This window comes from Crinia signifera, chromosome 12, assembly GCF_055691185.1.
Source record: "Crinia signifera chromosome 12, ASM5569118v1, whole genome shotgun sequence".
NCBI lineage: Eukaryota > Metazoa > Chordata > Amphibia > Anura > Myobatrachidae > Crinia > Crinia signifera.
Window position 1 is genome coordinate 28,125,637 of NC_139228.1, and position 21,945 is coordinate 28,147,581.

At 45.2% G+C, this 21,945-nt stretch overlaps 1 protein-coding gene across 3 annotated transcripts in view; it reads left to right on the forward strand.

The window, feature by feature from the left end:
* Positions 1-21,945, forward strand: part of CADM3 (cell adhesion molecule 3) — a 244,558-nt gene that overhangs the window by 131,527 nt on the left and 91,086 nt on the right. For 2 of the 3 annotated variants that reach the window (XM_083167054.1, XM_083167056.1), the window contains exon 2: positions 20,561-20,614. The exons of the other annotated variant lie outside the window; for it this stretch is intronic. In XM_083167054.1, the coding sequence (XP_083023180.1) occupies positions 20,561-20,614 (54 nt within the window). The remainder of the gene's footprint in view (positions 1-20,560; positions 20,615-21,945) is intronic. 3 annotated transcript variants of the gene reach the window in all.

Sequence of the window (21,945 nt, forward strand, 5' to 3'; positions counted from 1 at the left end):
TATCTGTACATTCTAGACCCAGCGTATGTGTCTCTATAATTGCATTACATACAGTGTACTCCTGAGGAAATCTTCCAAACATGTTTTCCTTCTAGTCGCCTGCAGATTTCCCACCATGAAGCGCTGGCTAGAATGCTGTAGATAAGGACTATCGCATGGCTTGGTATGGCTTGGTGCAAAGCACTATGGGAAGGCGTTTCTGTATCCCGATTACAGTTTGCAGCATCCTTTGCTTTCTCAGCACCTGGACTGTAAAATGCAGGTTCGCCTCAGATCTTCCCCGGCTCATAGGAAACCGCTGCACTGGGTACCCAGGAATATTAGGTGAATGCTTGTATTAGTAGTCCCGCAAATGGCATTGCAACAGCAGGCAGGAAACTGATTGCTTCCCAGCAGCCAGCCACGCTGGCTTATCCCACGTCTAATCAGCTGGCTCTATATAATTAGGTGCCATGAAATGCTACTAACTGGCTGCTTAGTACTAGGATGCAGTTGCAATCTGGAGAAGCACACTGAACCCCCTCCCCCACCCCATTCTTTCCTGCTTCCTGCTATAAATGTCCTGTCCACACTACAATTTGCTGACCTTTGACATTGCATCTTTTGTGCACCCACTCGCCATATCCCTCCCCCCCAGAGCCGCCTGTCAGTTTGTACCACCCCTCTCTGTCCCTTCTGCTGCAGCTTGCCTGTGACCTCTCTCCGCAGGGCACGGCTTGTCTTTGACATTCGCTTTATATCTGGAATGAGGAGCCCACCCCGGGCTGTCATCTTTCCTCCTCTCCTCGGCTCCTAACCTGTCAGTCTTTTGTCCTTAGAGGAGGGTTCTATCAGGGCCTCTGCAATTATCAGATTACTAATCACGCTTTGCAGCAAGAAGCTGGAGTGAGATCCAAGTGTGCCTTCGGAGCAGCAATTATTTCCTGCGTCACGCAGAAGCTGTTGATTCAAAGAGTTCTTAGGCAGAACTTTTATCACCCGTTGTAGCCTTCCCGTAATTGTCAGACTTAAGAGACAGGCTGCGCTACTAGCCAGCACTAATAATGGGCCCTGTTATTTTCATGCTCGGAATAACGTGAGGAGTTCTGCAGAAATGCTTCATGGGGTTGTCAGATGTTTCAAGATGGAATAAATTGCTATATATGGCTCTACGGATAACATGAGGCGTAGGGAAAGCATATTGCATTTACTGGAGGAGATGTAATAAGCCTTCGGGAGTGATAAAGTCTAAGAAGGTAAAGTAGCCGCCAATCAGCTCCTAACTGCCATTTCACAGGCTGTGTTTGGAGCTGATTGGTTGGTACTTTGTCTTTCCACGTTATTGCTTCCAAGCTTTATTAAATAACCACTTTGACTCTCCATGGCTTAGTACATCTGCCCAACCGTCTTTTACAGCTGCTTAGTGCCCCCTAGGTTGGGCATTTTACATGTCGGCACGGCGTTGGTTTACTTCTGTGACATACGTTATTCCGATGTTTATGTAGTTGGACGATTATCGGAAATCTGAATCTGTCGCACTGTGCAGATGCCACGGCGTGCCTGCGATAGAGGCCGTAGTCCGGATTTGTTTGCTGTGTGTTTGACATTTGGGAGCCTTGGAGGAGGTAACGGGGGAATGGCAACCCTCTGTGTATTACTAGAAACTTTTCCACAACATTCCAAACACAGTGCGTCTTCATCGCAACAGCGCATCTGTGTGTACACTCTGTGTCATGCATGTATACAAGTTTTTTTGGTGCATTGCTACATACTCTTTGTCGCGCTTCTTTCCCTTCTCCGTTTCTTGACCTGCTGCCAGATAGACGACGAGTCTCTCACTTTACATCCGGCCAATAGAGATTCGGCTTCTCACAGGTACTTTTTGAACTATGAGCAAACACAGTTGCAGCTTTACTCATTTAATTGCGGCTGACAGCAGCTGGAATTGCGCCCTTAGAACATTAACACATATTCCACGAATGTGTCAGAAATGAAAACATCAGCTCCAGTCCCTGGTTTCTTAGGGACAATAAAAGCTGCTAGTTTTTCTTCTACAGCATAGGATTGTGTGTGTGTGTGTGTGTGTGTGTGTGGGGGGGGGGGGGTTAACCTCTGTACCCCAGAGCGGACCTTGCACATGGTAGAACTCTTTAAACTAACCCCAATGGACTACAAGCTCAATTTAACTCATTGCGTGCCAGAAAGTCTTGCGGCGTTGTTGAGAGCCACGGCAGCGCCTGACTGTGATCCTACACGTGAGATGGATCTGCAATGGGGCTTTATGGCGGCTGCTTTTGTTCTGAATTTTGAACATCAAGGAAAGCCAGGCATGTCAGGTTGTAAATGATGAGATCTATTCATCGGGCGCCTAAAAGGCTTTTTGGCAGTAAATTAATGAACGTGGCGACATAGAGGATCACTGCGCCCACACTGTGGAGAGCTTCATCTCAGCCAGGTCTCCAAGCTCAGTGCTGCGCTTGTGAAGTGTGTGAAAGGAAGAGGATGGAGGTGAGGGAGATGTCTGATTGGGAAGGGACAGGCCAGCCGAGGTGACCGTGGAGCCGTGTATATCGTTTTGGAAGTAATAGGATGACAGTACAAGATTAGATGGAGAATTATATTTCGGAAATAAAATGTACTAAAGTCCCTACTCTCTGAGGTGGAGGGTAACGCTCCCTATAGAAGTCTATGGTGCAATTACGTAGTAATAACCCTCACAGGCCCCCACGGTGACTTGGAGGGGCTTGGGTAAGTGTGGGTGCTGGGGGTCTCCGGGGCTATTGCTGCACCACTGCCGGTACCTGTAAATCTACTTGTCTTCGGTCTCCACGCTCCTGGTCCCAGAACAAATGTCTCATAAAATGGGCACCACCTCAAAGCAGACAGTTTACTGAGGACCACGTAGAGCTGTAGGTCCCGTCAGCTAGAGAAATGGCAACAGTGATTAACGAAGGGAAGGGGGGGGGGGGAGAGCAGGTAAAATGGGGAATACCATAATGTGGCGCGTCTGACCTTTTCTGGTGGGAGCACTCAGTTATGTGTTATGCTACTGGTGTAAGATTGCGTATCTCTGCGCATGCACAGTGGGACTACTGGGTCACAGTCCTGGAACTCAAGGGACTGGAGCGCATTGTTGGTAGAGCTGCCAAGTGGCGTGACTACTAATTTTGCTCCTCCCCTCCCGCGCTTGCCGTGCCCCCCCCCCCAAATGTAAAGTTAACCCCCCAACCCTGCCTTATCCCTCCATGTGCGGTGTCCCCCGCCGGTCTTGTCTGTGGTTCCGGTGCTGCTCTCGCACTCCTCTCCTCCTGGCTCCTGCTGCTATTGAAAACTGACCCTCACAAAATGGCTGCCCTTAATAGCAGACTGTTTTTAAGGATGCTAGCGGAGGCCGGCGCCTACTCTAGCATCCTCAAAAACGGTCTGCTGTATGGGGGCAGACATTTTTTTGAAGGTCAATTTTCAATAGCAGCAGGAGCCAGGAGGAGAGCCGGGACCACAGACAAGTAAATCTGCAGTCCCGGCCAGAAAGGCGTCAGGTTCCGGTAGCGGTGTAACAATAGTCCCGCAGACCCCCGGTGCCCACGCTTTCTCTGTGCCTCCCCACTACTGCGGGGTCTTCGGTGCTACAGTTACGTCACTGGAGCTGCCCCTTGCGATACTTATCACAAATGTAGGTACAGTTAGTAATAACGTGAATGGTGGCGGGATGTACCGGAAGTGGTTGGTACATCCTGCCCCAAGTGTTTGACTGATGGGATTACAGATTCAGTTCTGTTCTCCAAGAACTTGAGTTCAACTGAATTTTGTGGATGCAATCCGAGTCCCGGTTCGGATATTCCCGATGTTCAGAATTTTAAGTTTAAATTTGAATTTTGCATTTCGGGTTGGTAGAATTACAAGATTTTAGATGCATTCGATTTTTTTTTTTTTTTTATTATTGCTTTTTACGTTTTTATTAATGTCAGTTATTGATTTTTAGGGTGGTTTTGTCGAAAACAAAACACATTGATGAATTGAAACCAAAATCTAAACACCGGAGGAATGGTCTGATCAGGCGTGGGATGAGATGATGGGGGAAATTTACTAAAGGAAATTTGTAAAAAATAGGTGTATTTGTATTTAGAAATACACTTATTTTTGACATTTACAATCCCGAAAATACGGCAATTCGTATTCGTATTGATAGCACATCAATACGAATACAAATTGCCGTATTTTCGGGATAGTAAATGTCAAAAATAAGTGTATTTCTACATACAAATACACCTATTTTTTTACAAATTTCCTTTAGTAAATTTCCCCCGATGTGTCTGAAGAGACAGACCCCAATTATATATATATAATGATATTTATAAAATTGCAACAAATATACGGCACATAATGATACAGTTAGCACTACGGGAATTTGATAAATGCCCAGTAGTTTTTGTTTGCACAACTGGAGACGTGATATGGATATTCCGCCAACTTTCTCAGCTCCTAAACCTGTTTGTTGCTGAATTGTGCCAGCTGCTAGGAATAAACATGAACGCTTGCGCTGGGCTTCTCCGCTGCCTTATTAAGCCAGAGAGAGGCGAGAATGGTTACTTCACTCCAGATTATACAACTGAGATTTCAAAATGATATTATTTTTTGAATCTACCCGACTAGACACTTAATTCAGAAACAGTGTTCAAAATATCCCCATCTTGTGTTTCTCTATACTTCCCATTACCCTCATCATGGGAAAAGTTGAATATTAAATATAAAAAGGCAACGCTAGTAAAGTACGTGTATTTACTGGATAGCGTAACATTTATACACACTTGTGTGAGTTCTACCAAATGTTATAGGCGGCATTAATAACAATATGCGACAATAGATGCAATGGAAGCATCTGTCCACACTTTCGCTAACTGAAGTTTCAAAGGCGGCAAAATGCGTCGAGTTGTGATGTAGGAATAAAAAGCGTGACACATGGGAGTATTTAAGAAATGTGTTAAGTAAATCTTACTCCTATGTTACAGATACATTTCTGCGCTACAGTTTTGGAATCAAATAAAAAAAAAATATATTTTTGCTTGGGGTTCTATTTATAAATGGTATTGCAGGACTCTGGGTCAGACGTGCTATATAGATCGGACTAAAGAGTGGTGGAGTTGCCCATAGCAACCAATAAGCTTATATCTATCATTTTATAGAATGTACTTGAAAAGAGCTATCTAGAAGCTGATTGGTTGGCCATTGGAAACTGCATGTTGAACTTAATCTAGTTTGATTGGTTCAATCGTTTGGCAGGTCAAGGGGTTATGGTAGACTGGGACAGGATTTACCAGGTCAAAATGCACAGGGTCGACACAAGCAAAATGTTGACATTGAAAATGTTACTCATGAAAAGGTCTACATTAGCTTTTACAGTGTTTTTCATGTTAAATTGTAGGTTTTAGCACGTGGACTCTAAATTAGTGTACCGCTTCGGGCCAAGTGGTTCGCTGCATTCAGCACACTTTACAATTCCCAATCGTAGTCCATGTGGACTATGGAAAAAGTCCAAAGAAAAAAATTCCAAAAACTCATGTCAACATTTTGCATGTGCCAACATATTGACTGTAGACCTAGACACTATCGACCAATCGACCACATACCGGTCAAGGGAGGAGACTCCACCGGATTCACTTCCTGCGATTCCAAGTAAATGGTGTTTCCCAGTTCCAGTCCTCAGGGTAGCCCTTACTGTGCATGTTTTCCATATCTCCTTGCCGAAACACACTTCTACTGATTACCGACTGACACATTTCCTGCTGGTGCTCATTATTTTCCATGTGATGTTGTGGAAACCATGTACTGATAAGGTTCCCTGAGGACTAGAGTTAGGAAACACTGAAATGGAACATGCAGCATCAGGCAAACCATTGCAAATAAAATCCCTAGTAATGTTACTACAGTATATTTGTGTTCCCGGAGTACTGTTGAGTTATACGGTAATGCTCATTAGGTACATAGTACAAAAGGCTCCAGGGTTGCTTTGAGATATGTTAATGAATGTAGTTACAAGGTTCTGTGGAGACGCAGTGGAAAGTTTTTTTCCTTATGTCTTTAACTAGCAATGTTTCTCCAACACCCATGTGCATGAGCCCGTAAGGAGCATAGTTCAATCAATAAGTGGACATCGCATTCACAGTTCATCGATAATGATTTCACATATTCAAGAAAACTCGTTTAACTTCCTGGGGACTATGACATGAAGAGGAAATTGTAGACAGGTCTCCGCAGCCAATTACTGATGAGATATATGGAAATAAATGCCATGTAAGAGATTAAATGCTCCCCGATAGCAGTGGGTGAGTCTAATAAACACATGCTCGCCTGTTCTGCGGCAGGTGGGAATAAGGCAGCGAGCTGCTCTGTTTTAACGTATCTATATTACATAAGGTGGGAGAGGGGGAGGACGCGGCGAGGAAGGAGAGTCAATGGCTGCAAATTAAAACAATAGATGTTTTCTGCATATGAGATTGAAGACGCTCGTTAAACAGAGAGGAATGACAATGCGGAGAGAGAAACGGGAATGATGAATAGAGAAGTGTACGCATAGTCGGGCAACAGAACAGCCCCATAAATACACCGAAGACAGGACGAGGATAAAATAAAAGCAGAGGAGAAGCAGTCGCGCTGGGTGTAATTGATTATAAAGCGGTGCCCCCCAACCCCCACCCCCATCTCCTGGAGCTACGGAGAATGGAATCTGTTTTCTGTTCCATTTACCACGCTTTCTCTCCCTACCAACCTGCCTGCCAGAGACTGCACGGATCATAAGTTATCCAGCGATGGTGTGAGAATCAGACACAAAGGTTCGATACTGCCAGGGGTGTAGGATGCCGGGGAGAGAGGCTCCCCCTCCGTTCTGCCATGGCGGCCATGTAGCAAACATTGTGATTTATAGAGATTTGTTGTGGTATGCAACTTAAATCTGTCCCCCTTATGTACTTGAGTGTTAACCTTGCATTGTACGAGGTGTAAAAGGTTGATAAAGGACTCCCCCGTATGATTTTAGGGGTTCAAGAGCGAAAATTGAGAACTGAATTTAATGCCACGCATCATTGTCCTGCTAAGTTCTATAACAAATTCACAGTAGACGTTCACAGGACCAGACCCAGAAGTTAGGAACTCAGGAGCTGCCCTGGGCACCAAGTGCATTCAACGATCATTGAGGCGCCCATACCTTCCAACATTTAATGTTGGCAAGATAGGACAAATGCCCATAAGAAGTGGGCATGGGTGGGTGAGAAAGCGGCTACCTAATCCGGCTTCTGGCGGGAAGGAGAGGGGGCGGTGTTTATAGTTACACTACTGGACAGAACAATGACACAATAACTTTTGTGTAGACAGAAAATTGTCACGCGGACACTTGTGTAGACTGAAAATTGTCACGCGAAGTGGTGTAACTAGCAAACAGCAACCCCCGCAGTGGCTTGGAGGAGCCGGGGGTCTGCGGGGCGCTCTCCCTGACTTGCCTTCAGTTCTCTGCTGCTGTGCAGGATAAGAGAGGGTACTGGGGTCACGGAGCTGCACTGATTTATTTCTTCTGTATGCAGTCCCGTCCTCCCGAGTCCTCTCAGGTCTGCTAGAGCTCACACAGTCACACACTGGATTAAGGGATAGTCTGTAAACTATTTTCCACTTTACAAGTGTATTCATACACTCTTGATTACACTTGTATAGCGGCAAGTAGTTTGCAGACTGTCCCTTACTTCCAGCGTGACTTCTGAGAATTTTATTTACAGGGTGGACTCTCTGGAGCCTGTAGCACACTAGCATGGAGCATAACGGGTGTTTAAGAGGGGGTGAGTGTCACACAAAGTGTGTCACAGTGTGTGTGTATATCCCATTTACTATGCAAAACCCAGGTGTCATTTTTTCAAATGTATAGATATCTATATTTCATTTTTTATTTAATTTGTTAAATTTCCCTGTTTTGGCACTCAGATGAGGGGGGGGGGGCGCTCCAATTATTTTTGGCAGGGGGGAGCAAAATTTATAGTTACGCCACTGGTCACACGGACACTTGTGCAGACAGAAAATTGTCACACGGACACTTGTGTAGACTGAAAATTATCACACGGACACTTATGTAGACTGAAAATTGTCACGCGGACACTTGTGCAGACAGAAAATTGGCACACGGGCACTTGTGTAGACTGAAAATTGTCACACTGACACCTGTGTAAATAGAATCAAATCCCTGCAATTTGAGAGCCAAATCCCGGGATCCCAACGATCCTGGGATTTGATGGTAAAGTTGGTGGGATTTGAATCCCGGGATTGGAGCTCCCAATCATGGGATCTCGGGATTAGGCTGCTCATTCCCTCTAATACCGGGCAGCCTCTAAAGCCCCACTCAGATGCTGAGCGGCTACTCCTGTCCACTCGCGTGGCTTTGCGCAGCCCGCCGGCCTCCCCGCTGAACACATGCACAGCCACCTGCCGCTCCCGGTGTGTGTGTATTTCCTGGTACTGAATCCCGGGATAGAAAAAATGCCCTTGTTGTATGTAGAGATATTTCTTTGTACACAGGCAGCTGTAAACGAGAGACAGACAGGGACAATGTCGTTTCAATGTCACACCACACACGTTACACTGCCCTGCTGCTCTTATGGCACCAAAGTAGTTAAGATGCCCAGCAGCCATGGAAAAAAAAAAAAAACATTGCCCTTTCCAGCGTCCTTAACGGGAGCTCTGCCAGTGTTAACGAGCTGGCTGTAATTAGGACTGCTCTAATTAGAGGGAGGCCTATACAGCACAATTAAAGCTGCAGGTCTCCTGTTGGGAGAAGAGCAGGGAGTGATGTGTGTGCTAAACGCAACTAATGAGGCCCCAACAGCCGTATACGAATGTCAGAGCGCCGATGGCTTGACCTACTTCCGTCCCTATCAGCACTCATGAGGGAGAGACGGCAAGACAGATGAGCCTGGGGCGCACAGGATTCTGGGTACAGAACAGTAACGGGGCAGGACGGAATCTATAATATGAGTTATTGTATGTGTGTGTCTGCGGCAGAGGTGGACAGTATATATATATATATATATATATATATAGATAGATAGATAGATATAGCATCCATGAACCACTCAGGGTAATTTAGAATCCAGTATCGCCTTGCAATGACCGAAGAAAGTGATCACGTTAACACCACCGAACCGGATTTCTTTTCTCCTCAAATTCCCATCAATATTTCAGTTTGTACTCTATGGCTATTTGTTATGCTTTAATGCATGGATTATAAAAGAGTAAATGTATAAGAACAAACAGCCAATGTACTAATGCATGGTTTTGTGTTTATATCAACGTTATACGCTAGATGCTTGTTATGAACACTTGCCTAAAGAACCACCTGAGAGCTGCAGATGCGCACTGGACTCTGGCGAGTTAGCTCGTATTTTTAAAGCGGCAATCATTTATACCAACCGACCGACCTGGTTCTGCCTTTTGAATTATTGATGCTTTAAAAATACTTGCATGACCGTTGTGTGTTTTCGTCTTGCAAGGTTCTACATAATGAACCCATGAGTACATTGAAGTGATGAACTCCTTATAGTGGAGCTATAAGTAATCGATTCGGTCCCCCCTGCGTGTTGGCACAGGGGACAGACATTTTTCTTGTGCGCATGAGCCGTTCCCACAGAGCGGTGCAGGCTGGGGCATCGGGTGGCATAATCGTGTGTCGACCATGGGAATGCCCAGCGTTTCATGCGCATCCCATGGGAATGTGGGCCGATGTGTGCCGGGGGGTGCAGCTGACGTCATGTGATGTCAGCCCCCCCCGCCACGTCTTCGGCCAGAAGCCCACAAATATAAGTCAGTCTCCACTGACTTATATTTGCGAGCCCTGTAGAAATAATTCGATGGTCATGAAATGATTTCTCCTGCAGCAGGCACATGCAAAGGGATGTGATTTTCATAACACATCCCCCACATGGTTGCTAGGGGCGACGACTGGGGGGTTTGGGGGCGATTCACCAGGGTGGTGCTCAGGAAGCTATTCAGTGTACCTGTCCACTACACTGGTCCCTAATGACATCATTGAGAGTGTAGGCTATTCAGTCCCTAGGGCCCAGTGACATAAATGAGAATGCAGCCAATCCATTCACTAGGGTACACCTCCCAACTGTCCTGCATCCCTCCTGGGGCCAGCAGTGTTCCGCAATGGGGGGGGGCGATTGGGTGTCCCCCTGTCACAGTGGCGAATAGATGCTATGTGCACAGCATCTATTCACATGTGACAGAGGGGGTGGGGGCATTGCCAAGAGCTCTCTGAGCGCTGACAATGTCCCCACAGTCCCCTCTCAGAGCGCTGGCCATGTCCCCACAGGCCAGTAGCGCACGCAGGGGGGGTTTCTGAGTACCCAGAAACCCCCCCCCCAGGAGTCTAAGGGCCCTGGGCTGAAAGCTGAGGGTCCCCTCTTTCCATGGGTACAAGAATTTTAAAAATCAGCCATCAGGAACCGGAGATATCTGACTTCAAAGCAGTGGTCCCCATCCAAGCCTGTTAATTGCTCTGCCCAGTCAGATATTTCAGGTCCTGTCTGACTTAGAGTTTTTCTGAGGGTATATTCCAAAAGCTGGGTCTCTCCCCCTTTGATGAACACTAGTAGCTTGTCTCTACTGTTCCTAGAACCAGAGATATCAGCCTTCCAGCAGCTGGTTACTGCTCCAGCTCCACACACCTGGTATGTAGTTTTATATTCTTGTTGGCAGATTGCTCTGCCTCCTGAACTCTGATCCCCTAGTCCCCAACACCATTTGGTAGTTGGGATTCTCTAGTTTTTAATTCCATTAAAATCTAAGAAATCTATTTCTGGGAACTGGAGATATCTGCAGTCAAGCAAGCTGAAAATTATGAATAATAAGCCCACTCCACTATACACCCCTCCTCTGCATATTAAACATCCTCTACCACCCTGGAAGTTATGTATCAGGGCCCCTTCATTCAGCCCAATGCCCCCTTCTCCCACCCCATCTCCCACCATCTGTGCAGTAAAGGGGTAATTAGTGGAAATTACTGATCCAGGCCCTACATGCTGAGCGGTTGATATAATACCCCCTGCCACCCGCGGGACATCAAAGCTTCCACCACTTCTACCGCTGGAGGATCGGTAGGTGCCCCAATACATTGCTATGCCCAGGGGTCTACACTGCTGTTGACACCCCTGTATGTATGTATGTATGTATGTATGCATGTATGCATGTATGTATGTAAGTATTATAGATAGACCAAATGTATATACATAATTACATAGACTGACCCGGCATATACTATGTCACCTAAGTGTCCATCTCCGTGCTTTGCTCCGCCCCTCTGGAAACCCCCTTCTGAAAATCCTGCGTTTGCCCCTGCAGGCCCCTTCCGATTTCATGCCCCTTTTTGCAGTCCCGATTCTCAAAAGGAGAATTTTAAGAGTAATGCACTAGGTACTAGTGACATCACTGAGAGTGTAGCCTAACCGTTCACTTGGGAGGGACCAGTGACATCACTGAGAATGTAGCCTCTATCCATTCACTGGGGACCAGCAACATCCCTGAATACAGAGGCTTCACGCCTGTGTGATGTCACTGGTTCCTTGTGAAGTTATAGGCTGCATTCTCTTGAATAATTAATCAACAAAATGGCTGCCTTCTTTATGTGTAAGAAAAACATATATTTTATCTCAATATAATTGGCCATAGTTGACAACATAGTAAATTGCAGTTTTGTACAGTATGTCAGATAGCCTGTAAATAGTCTAAAGGGTTATAGAGAGCCTGTATACTGTATTAGGTTCTGATGATCTGTGCTTTGTGTCATTGCTGGGAGCCAGGAGCCTTTGCTGTAAGCGAACATGGTCTTTATTGCGGACGGAGAGAGTACAGTCCTATAAATGATGTTTCATGGCAGAAGCCTTCTCCCGGGAACAGTACAGTTCATAAGCACTTTCACATTGAGGCCCGGCAAATTGTACAGACCGCTATATTGAATTACGTTACCAACAAATCTGTCACCCTGTCTGAGGCCTGTTATTGCTCGGCCTAATAAACCCTGGGAAAGATCCACTTACACTCTAGCTTTCATATCCGCTGTGGGTCCGGGACCCAAGTCTGCTCAATCCTGTCATTTCTCTATGGTTATTCAGCTTACTAGTACTAAATCAAGAAGATGTACATAGGAAAATCTTATTTAGGCTTGTGGCACAAGCCATTTTTGAACACAAACATCACTCAGACAATATTATTAGAACAATCTATATAATGAGTGTCCACAGAGGTTATAAGAACGATTTTACAATCTGACAAGCGCCAGTGCAGGTTTTGCTGTCTATGTAAGGTGACAATAAACAAAAATCCATGTTGTAAATGTGTGTACAAACTTGAAGATGCATCAAGTGGGTACAGCTGTACTCACTGTTATATACACTGGTAGATGCAGCAGAGATTATGGTCACACAGCATACTAGCCATTGAGGGCATGTTTAGGGACATCGTAGCCATGCATCAGCATCTAAAACAGCAGGTGATTGGCAAGACCACTGCCTAGCACTGTGGCACTCAAGCACAGTTCCAAGATGGCTCCGCTGATGCTCAGTAGCAGCCTTGTGCCCGCCTTGGTATCGCTGAAGGAGTAGGTACATGGACTTTGCACAGTAGAGCACTCCACTTTCACTAGAAGGCATCGTCTCGCACTACTCTCGCACTGGACTAAGGTTGGTAATCAGAAAGGGGCCAGGGAATAGTGGCAGCGATTCTGCCAACATAAAATGCCTTGATATGGCAGGTAGCTATTGTCTGCAAACCCTTTGTTGGATTAACCATCAATGGTATGCTTATGCACATGTGGTACGAGTCCTCCTTCTTGGTGTACTCAGCAGGTCTTATATCAGTCACAATGAGAATAAACCATTGCAATTCCAACATCTAATTGAAAAAGCATCTCCGTCACATCGGGATCATCAATGGTTGCCACTCCTGCTGCATTAATGATCCAAACTGCATTCCATGACACAGTGTTGGATCATCCCTTGCACCATCGTCCAACTTGGATGCCACAGCAACGACAAAGAGGCCATGAAATCGTTGACTTCCGGAAGGGGATCTTGTCCCAACAGCGGCAAGACTCTTGAGTTTTGGTAAAAAGGCCACCATCCCCAAACAACGGCAGATTGTCAATCACTGATGTCAACTTTGCAGATCTGTAATGCAGAACCCTGATAGTTTGGTGCATGCACGGCTCTGGGCATTATTAAGCCTTCATGGTGCTGGCGTTCTCACCAGCACCTTGATAAAAATAAGCCTGCGGGCTTTGAAATGCCGGCAAACCGCTGCCTGCTTCTGCCGCACCACAAATTCTATATGTTCAGAGTGGTGGTCACATTGGCAGATAGGTGAAGCTGCAGCACTACCCCATTCCCATGCACAAAACCTTTATCTAAAGAAAAAAAAAAAAGAAAGAAAAAAGAAATACAGGTACGCTACTGACCCCCTGAGCTCCACCCCTCCACCCCCCCCCCCCACTAAATCCGGCTCTAGCACCGCTCCAGTGCCGGTGCTAGGGTGTCCGGCGCCCTCCTGCAAACCATACATTTTGCGCCCTTTCCCATTGCCATTGCAACAAGCTGCAGCCCGATTGTGGGAGTGTATGCAACTTGCGATCCTATGGAGGATCTCAGGTGCATGTACATGTATGCATACACCATCTCAGTGCTGTGTCCGCAAAATGTTGCAGGCATTAAAGGTGCCTATACACGCTGCGAGAATCGCATACGTTATGGGCTAGATCGCATCGCACGGCATACATGCAATGTGTGTGCGATGCGATCCGAAAGCATTGCAGTGTGTATGGCCACCTTTAGGCACATAACCCAGCCCATTATTTAATAAGTGTCTAAATTAATAAAAAAAAAAATCTACAAATATTAAAACATTTGTTATAAACATGTATAATAAAAGTCTCGCTGTTCTTTTGCTGTTTAACTCTTGTGCAGTCCCTCCTCTTCTATCTGCCTAGGCAGGACGCTGAGGATGCCATTACACCCCTCTCGTGACTGAGGGGGAAAGGAGTGGAGAGAAGGAGGAGATGGAAGAAGAAGGGAGGAGATAGAGGGGGCAGAGTGTTGAGGACTGGCAGTGGCACTGGCACAGCACACTGAGAAGAGGGAAGGAAGGGGAGGCGGCGCTGCTGCCTGTTCGTCATTTGATTGAACGCTGACAGGCACAGGGAGCAATGGGTAGGGGGCGGATCTGGACATGTCATGTCATCCAGGCATTCACAGACAACGCTACATGCCTCAGCGCAAGTGTCCGTGAGGAAGAGGGGGCAGGTCACAGGAGGACAGTGTGTGCGCGGTGCAGGGAGCTGCTCAGCCTCTCCATACTGCCGCCCGCTGTCAGACAGGCACTGCGGGCGGCGTGCAGGAGGCAGTGACAGTGAGGGCTGAGGCAGCTTTAGCAGAGCAGGGAGGGAGACAGCGCCTTTTTAGCATGGTGCCTCCCTGCTTTGCAGGAGCTGCTGAGTGGGTAGCGCCGGCCCTGCACCGCTCCACAGTCAGGACAAGAATCAGATGCCCTGTGCGGTGTCTGTTTTCTCCTACGGCAGTAGGGTTTCCTGTGGACTGTTGGGTAATGTCTTACCACAATTACGCTGTTGTATAACTGAAGAAGTAGTTTGTTATCTGCAAAGTGTTCAGTATCCAGGAAACTAGTTGACATAATTGATGTTGTTGTAAGCGGTTAATTGCATGGGTTATTGGCACGTGGCCTGTTATCACAGCAGCAGTATACAGAACATGTTTATGAATGTGTTGTACAGAGGGCCTGGCTCAGAGATATACACTAATGCATTTGCTAAGCAGATCAGTTACAGGGGTCTCCCAACTGCCGAGAGGGTCCCGAAAATCGTGTCTCCTCGTGGCCCCCTGGAAGGGTGGGCAAGCCAACTGCACCCCCTTCCTTTGCCAGACAAATACCTCCGTATGCGGCTCTTTTTTGGGGGGGCGTAGCTAAAATGACGCAATTCGTGTCATATAGTACCAACCCCTCCCTGAAGAGTCGGAAATCACGCATTTACTGGAATGGGGCGGGACTTAATGATGGTAAGCCCCATCTCCTGGAAAAGCTGCAGAGAGTCATACCAGCCGATATGGGCATGTGTAGGCAAGTATGGACTTGCAAGGTAGGCAAGTAAGTATAAAGCCCAATTCACAGTAGAAGAGGTAGTAAAAGATATCGTCCAGAAGTGCACACACAATATTATTAACAATGCTGCAGCTGCAACACTGGCTATACCCCCCCGCTCCGCATTGGCAGGGATCGCCTAATGTGTATGGGGATGTGATTGGTTGCTGTTAACATCTCCAATTCTAAAAACCCCAACATTTCCCAATATAACCAAACATTTCCAGAACTTTCTGACTTTTTTGCCAATGATAGATATTGTATCCGGAATCGGTACATCTGTCACAATGAACTTAGGTCTACAGTCATTAGGTCGACCCCTCTAGGTCGACTGGCAGGAAGGTCGACCTGACTTAAGGTCGACATGGGCCAAGGTCGACATGACTTAAGGTCGAATTTGCATAAAGGTCGACATGAGGAAGGTCGACTGGTCATAAGGTCGACATGGATTTTTCACTGTTTTTTGATCCGAATGTCGACACAGTTGACATGGACACAGTTGGCAATGAGAATCGGTGCCTCGCTGCGCTCGGCACACTATTTTATTCTCCCACCACGCCCATGTGGATGGTAGGGCATGAAATACCGCCTGTCGGCACATGTTGGCTCAAAAAACAGTGAAAAACCCATGTCAACCTTAGGACCAGTCGACCTTCCTCATGTCGACATTTATGCAAATTCGACCTTAAGTCATGTCGACATTGGCCCATGTCGACCTTAAGTCAGGTCGACCTTCCTGCCAGTCGACCTAGTGGGGTTGACCTAATGACTGTAGACCTAAGTTCATTCTAATAGATGACCGCTTCCCATTGTATCCCTACTGACCTCAACTGTGTCCCAGACCATGGATTAAAAGCACATAATGGATTTTTGGAATATAAGGATTTAGTTTTGCTCTTTTCTCTAACATTCCTTCATTTGGACCATTTTTGTGAACAGAGATACAAATAAGCACTTAAAACACAGAAAAACATAATAAAATCCTATTAGATATTTGTCGGATCCAGGACATAAAGCTGGGGTGCAAGTGTTTGATTTAGTAACACAATTAAAATGAGTTTGGGAAGCCAGAGACTAAATTAACGAAGATTTTATCCAGTTCATTTACATTTTTACAGGTTTTAAGAGATGCTAGGAATCGTGTAGAGACCCAGGAAAATGCAAATCTGGTGCCCGTTGGGTTCTATTTATAATGCATTTCTGTCCCAATCAGTATAATTTATCACTGCGTATTGAGGCACTCGGAAATAATTTATCACGCCAATGTTTCAATCTTTTCTAGCAGGGACAGTTCACCTAGACAAGTGCCAGAACTGGGGGCGTGCAAGCAGTTGCCATCACACGGAGGGACCAGGAACCAGGGGTACCACCTGTCCCACAGCACCTGCAAGCATTAGGTGGACAGTGTCTAGGCTTTTCACTTATTTATGGTTCCGAATGTTGACATGGACATCGTCAAAGTCTTCGGCGGCACACTATTTTATTCTCCCACCATGCCGTAGTGGATGATAGGGCATGAGATGCCGCCTGTCGGGAAATGTCGGCTCGAAAATGTGAAGTACTCATGTCGACCTTTTGACTTCGACCTTTCCATTGTTGACCTAATGCTTGTGTTGACCTTCCAACCCTGTCGACTTTAGCCATGTTGACCTATTTCATGTGTCGACCTAAGCTCTTTCGACCTTCAGTGGTCAACCCAACTCATGTTGACCTAAATAGGGTCGACTTAGTGACTGTATCCCATTAAAAGATAGACAGTCAATATGTCAACTTTTTTGGAGTCAATGTTGACAACTGTCGACATGGACCCCCAATTAGTGTAGTGCATACCCTCGCACAGCGCACCATGCTTCATGGTCGGTTCCATATTCTGTCTCTCTTGTCACCGACCTTTTGGGGTAGACCCCCCTGTTGACTATACAAATACTGTAGATCTATCAACCGGAACCAGTTTCAGACGGTGGGCCACATGTATTAATCCTTAACAAGTGATAAAGTGGAGAGTGATAAAGTACAGCCTGTACCAATACAGTTAGGAACTGATTGGCTGGTACTTTATCACTCTTCACTTTATTGCTCTCCAAAGGATTAGTTCCGTACATGGGGGCAGATGTACTAAGACTTGGTGAAAGTAAAAGTTGACCGAGATAAAGGGGTCTATTTACTAAGGCTTGGAAGGATATAAAGACCCAACAACTAGCTCCTAATGGTCATTTTTTTCAAATACAGTTTGTAGGGTGGCAGTTAGCAGCTACTTGGCTGCTATGTTATCTCCATCCACTTTATCTCCATCCAAATCTTAGTAAATAGACACCTAGAGACCAGCCATTCAGCTCCTACCTGCCATGTTGCAGGCTGTGTTTGATAATGGCAGCTAGGGGCTGATTGGTACTTTATCTCTTTCCAAGGCTTAGTAACTAATCCCCTCTCTGTATTTAGTGAATGATTCAGTACTCTATACCCTCGTGAGTTTTGTGAGTCAGCCAGAGCAATGTAGACACCTGTATTACCGGGCATCACACCTCGGCTCTTGCCATCCTTCGTTTCTGGTGACCTGGCAGCCATTTTGTGTCTATAATCTGGATTTCTGATGGGCTAAGTGCGCTGGGTATATGCGTAAAAGTACCAAGATGAGAACGTGCTCCTCGGTTTTGACAGCTGGTAGGGTAGAACTAATCCCTTTCCATCCACAGAGACAGTACATAGATTAACCTATTCCCTGTCAAATAATAAATAGCACAACTCTAATCTTTGCCAGCTGCATTGCAAATGACATTTATGAAAATGAGACATAAAATTGCCTGGAAGAAAAGCCCAAGAAAGCAATAAATAGGAAATAATTATAAGAGTCTAAGCTGAGAATGTTGCATTAAATAGTAATCTGTTATGTGAAAGTACAGCTAAATGTACTCATCATCCTCGCTCTGTATAATTTTGATGTATACAACGTTGTTTCTAGTGATAACTTGATGTTTGCAAGAACTTTTCACACTTTTTTTTCCAAATAACTTAATTTCACGCAAAACATCAAGGTCACACCAAGGGCATGGCATGGATCATGGCCAGCTTGCTTGATGTTTGAGGGGATGCATCTTTAGGATACACCCAAGTTTCATACCACTGGCCACCTCTTCTTGACATTACAACATCACATATGTTGGTGGCAGGGATCAGCCAAGGGTGCCTGGATCAAATTTGCCAGTGTTGGGGTCATGATCATAAAAGAACAGGGAACAGTGTGTCATGGTTTCAGAGGACAGGGTGTCAGGATAAAAAAGATACAGCAGAGGGGAAAGAGTGTTGGGGTAGTGATTCAGGGGAGGGAATAGTGGCAGAGTGCCAAAGTGGAGGGCAAAATAAATGAGGTAGCAAATAATATTGTCATTTTCCCTTTTACCTTGAAGGCAGTCTGTATGGGCCTTATTTTGGTTCATTCTTTCTGACAAAATCCTTCTTAGATGGACAAAACCATGTGCACTGCAGGGGGGCCAGATGTAACATGTGCAGAGAGAATTAGATTTGGGTGAGTAATTTTGTTTCTGTGCAGGGAAAATACTGACTGCTTTATTTTTACATTGCAATATAGATCTCACTTTGAAGTAAAACCCCACCCAAATCTAATTCTCTCTGCACAAGTAACACCTGCCCCACCTGCAGTGCACATGGTTTTGCCCATCTAAGAAGGATTTTGTCAGAAAGAATGAACCAAAATAAGGCCCTATGTCTGTCTCTTTCGGTGGCCATACTCTTATATGTTATGGCCCTTTTTCACAAGATTTTGACCCATCCGGACGATAAATCGTGTGAAATTGCTATATCGTATGTGTTTTACATCTGAATCGGATCCGATGTGTGCTTCGTATCTGGAGATCGCCATGGCTGCCACAAGGATTTGTCAGATCTTGTCTATGGCATCGCATACAATACATCGTAGTGAGGCTGCATTCGATACCCCAGCTTAGTGTATGAGGCCTTTTGTCACTTTTGTTACCCTGTCACTTCCCAGACATAATACTTTGCCGCAATCCTTTTTGCCCCCTATTATTTATTATTTATTTATTAACAGTTTCTTATATAGCGCAGCATATTCCGTTGCACTTTACAAAGGAGACAGTGATACAACAAACTGGGTATTTGCATGAGGGGCCTGCTCGCAAGCTTACAATCTATAGTACTATAGATAAATCTGTGCCCACCTTATACGCACAGCACAGCTATGCCCAGGAAACAGCAGGGAGAACTTCAGGCTCCTTTAGTCAACAAAGTTGGGGCTTTTCATATAAAAACTCTGGGACCTTTTGGTGACTATCTTTATAACCCTGATTACATGATATCCTAGGGTTCTTACTGTACTGAATTGTGTGGAAGTGTTTGAGTTGTTTGTTGCATGGTTTCTACTTGGGGCATTGCCTGAGTCCATACTTCCCAACATAGTGCACTTGTGTCATGCCCTAGTGCAAATACTCTGAGTCCAGTCAGCTCCGGGGTCGTATTTATCATTGCATTGTATAAAATGATACGTAGGTAGAAGCTGATTGGTTGCCATGAGCAACTCCTCTACTGTTTTGAATGCTTGATACATCAACCCCTACTGTATGTCTAACTTATGAATGTTAATAAATAATAATAATAATAATAAGGTGGCATTTATTTTGGAAGGGATATTATAATGGTAACAGGAGCGATAGACCCGCCTACAAGGAACAGGGGTTGGCATCCCCGGTCATGCAGTGGCCCTGGACAATAAAGCAGGTACAAAGGACCATGGGGGGATGTAATATTTTTTTTGCTGGGGTGGGTCATACTTGCCTACTTTCAGTTTCACCTCTCTGGGAGAAGCCTGGAGAGGCAACCCGTCAGGGGGGGCGGGAGCAAGGCTGACATCACTTGGCCCCACTTGGCTTAAATGACGCAATTGCATCATTTTAGCCGCGCTCCCTCTTCGCGTACCCGCAATTTCAGGTAATTAAACCAGCGGGCAAGGGGGGAGTGGGGGCAATTACTAGAATGCAGGAGACTTGCCCACCTTCCCGGGGGGTTGGGAGGCGGACCCAATTTCCTGGAGGCTCCTGGCCATTCCGGGAGGGTAGGCAAGCCTGGGGTGGGTGTGCCAGAATTATAGATACATCACTGCTGTAGTTGGTACCTTTTTTGCAACATTGACCTGTGTGTTGTTCATAAAAGCAGGCACTACCAGCAATAACAATATACACATAATATGGCAATATAAAGAATATATTGCAGTGTTCCTAAATGCCCCTGTGAGTGAGGTTATTGTGGCATGAGGGTTTGATGTTGTAAATGAAAGTCTTTACCTACTGATTTACCGTCAGATAAAGAAATCTTTGCTTTCCATCTGCTACGAATGTAATCTGAGCTATATTTTGTGTTTGTATTACAGATAATTTGGAAATGCCATTGCATAAAATGCTATCTATAGATATTACTCCAGAAGGTATTGTTCTGATATGTTTGGTTTGCTATTTGCTAGCACCGGCAAAATAAAAAGCCAAGTTTCTACATTGCTAAACAGAACTATTGATTTGTACAGCCTTGCTGCAGTACACAACTGTGATTAGATTGGCTGGCATTGATTATTATAATTCAGAAGCTTGCAGTTTGTTTATTTTGTGCCAGTATGGCCACCATAGCTTGGCTTTTACCCTTAGCACCCTGCGGTATATGTTTTAGCATATCATAGTCAAGAACTTGACTCCAGCAGACCTAAACAGGGTGGAGGCAGTAAATTTGTAGTCTGAACCTTTAATAAACCTGTCAAATCCAATATCTGAAAAGGCAAAATCAGGATGAAATAAGCAACTACCTTGATCCACAGTAAACAAACCCCGCTCGGTCTGTCTCTTTGAAAAATTATAGATTGCTGAGGGAGGAGGCACAACGAGGATTCTCAAGAATATTGGTTCAGCAGTACAAAATGGCCGCCTCCTCCATGCTTAAGTAATGGGTCGAATGAAAACTTTAATTCTTATAGGGAGATGTACTGTATCACGCCTTGGATAATGATAAAGGTAGGAGAGATGAGGTACCAATCATTCAGTTTGTAACTGTTGTTTTATTGGCTGTGTTTGAAAAATGAAATTTTGAAGGTTTGTCCTGATTGGTTGGTACTTTATCTCTCCACGATGCTTGCTACATCGCAAACCTTAGTTTGGCATGCATAATTCCTTATGCCATATGCTTCTGTGAGGAATGAGATCATCAAGACATCATTTCATTTATATTGCAAAAGATCATTTTATTTCATTTTGTTTCCTCTTTAAACAACAGAGCAAAAAAAGACCATCTGAACATACAGATGGACTATAAATAAGCATCACCAGATGGGGAAACGTACAGTGAATGTTTATATCATACAGTGAAAACATGACAGTATGTCATTTTAGATCATTTGGTCAAAGGAGAGAATAACAAGATGTCAGATGTACCAAATCCATTCGGACATATGTTGCAACTTGAGAATAATGGGGGTTATTTACTAACAGTCCTCAGATGTTCCATAACCTACAGAAATGAATGAGAAATGAGCTTGGATAAACTGATTGCACATCCTTCCACACAATGATTTTCTGTTTGATGAAACTTATGTGCACAATCTCAGAACTGCCATGGGCACAAAGTTAGCCCTCATCTTTGCTGAGGCAAATGAAGCCAGTGTGAAGTTGTATTACTATGGTGGTCCATCAAATGTGTCTGCCTCTCAGTCTCTTGCTTCCATTCTAGTGACATCATGCTTCCCCCATGACACGGAAAGCTCTCCTGACATCA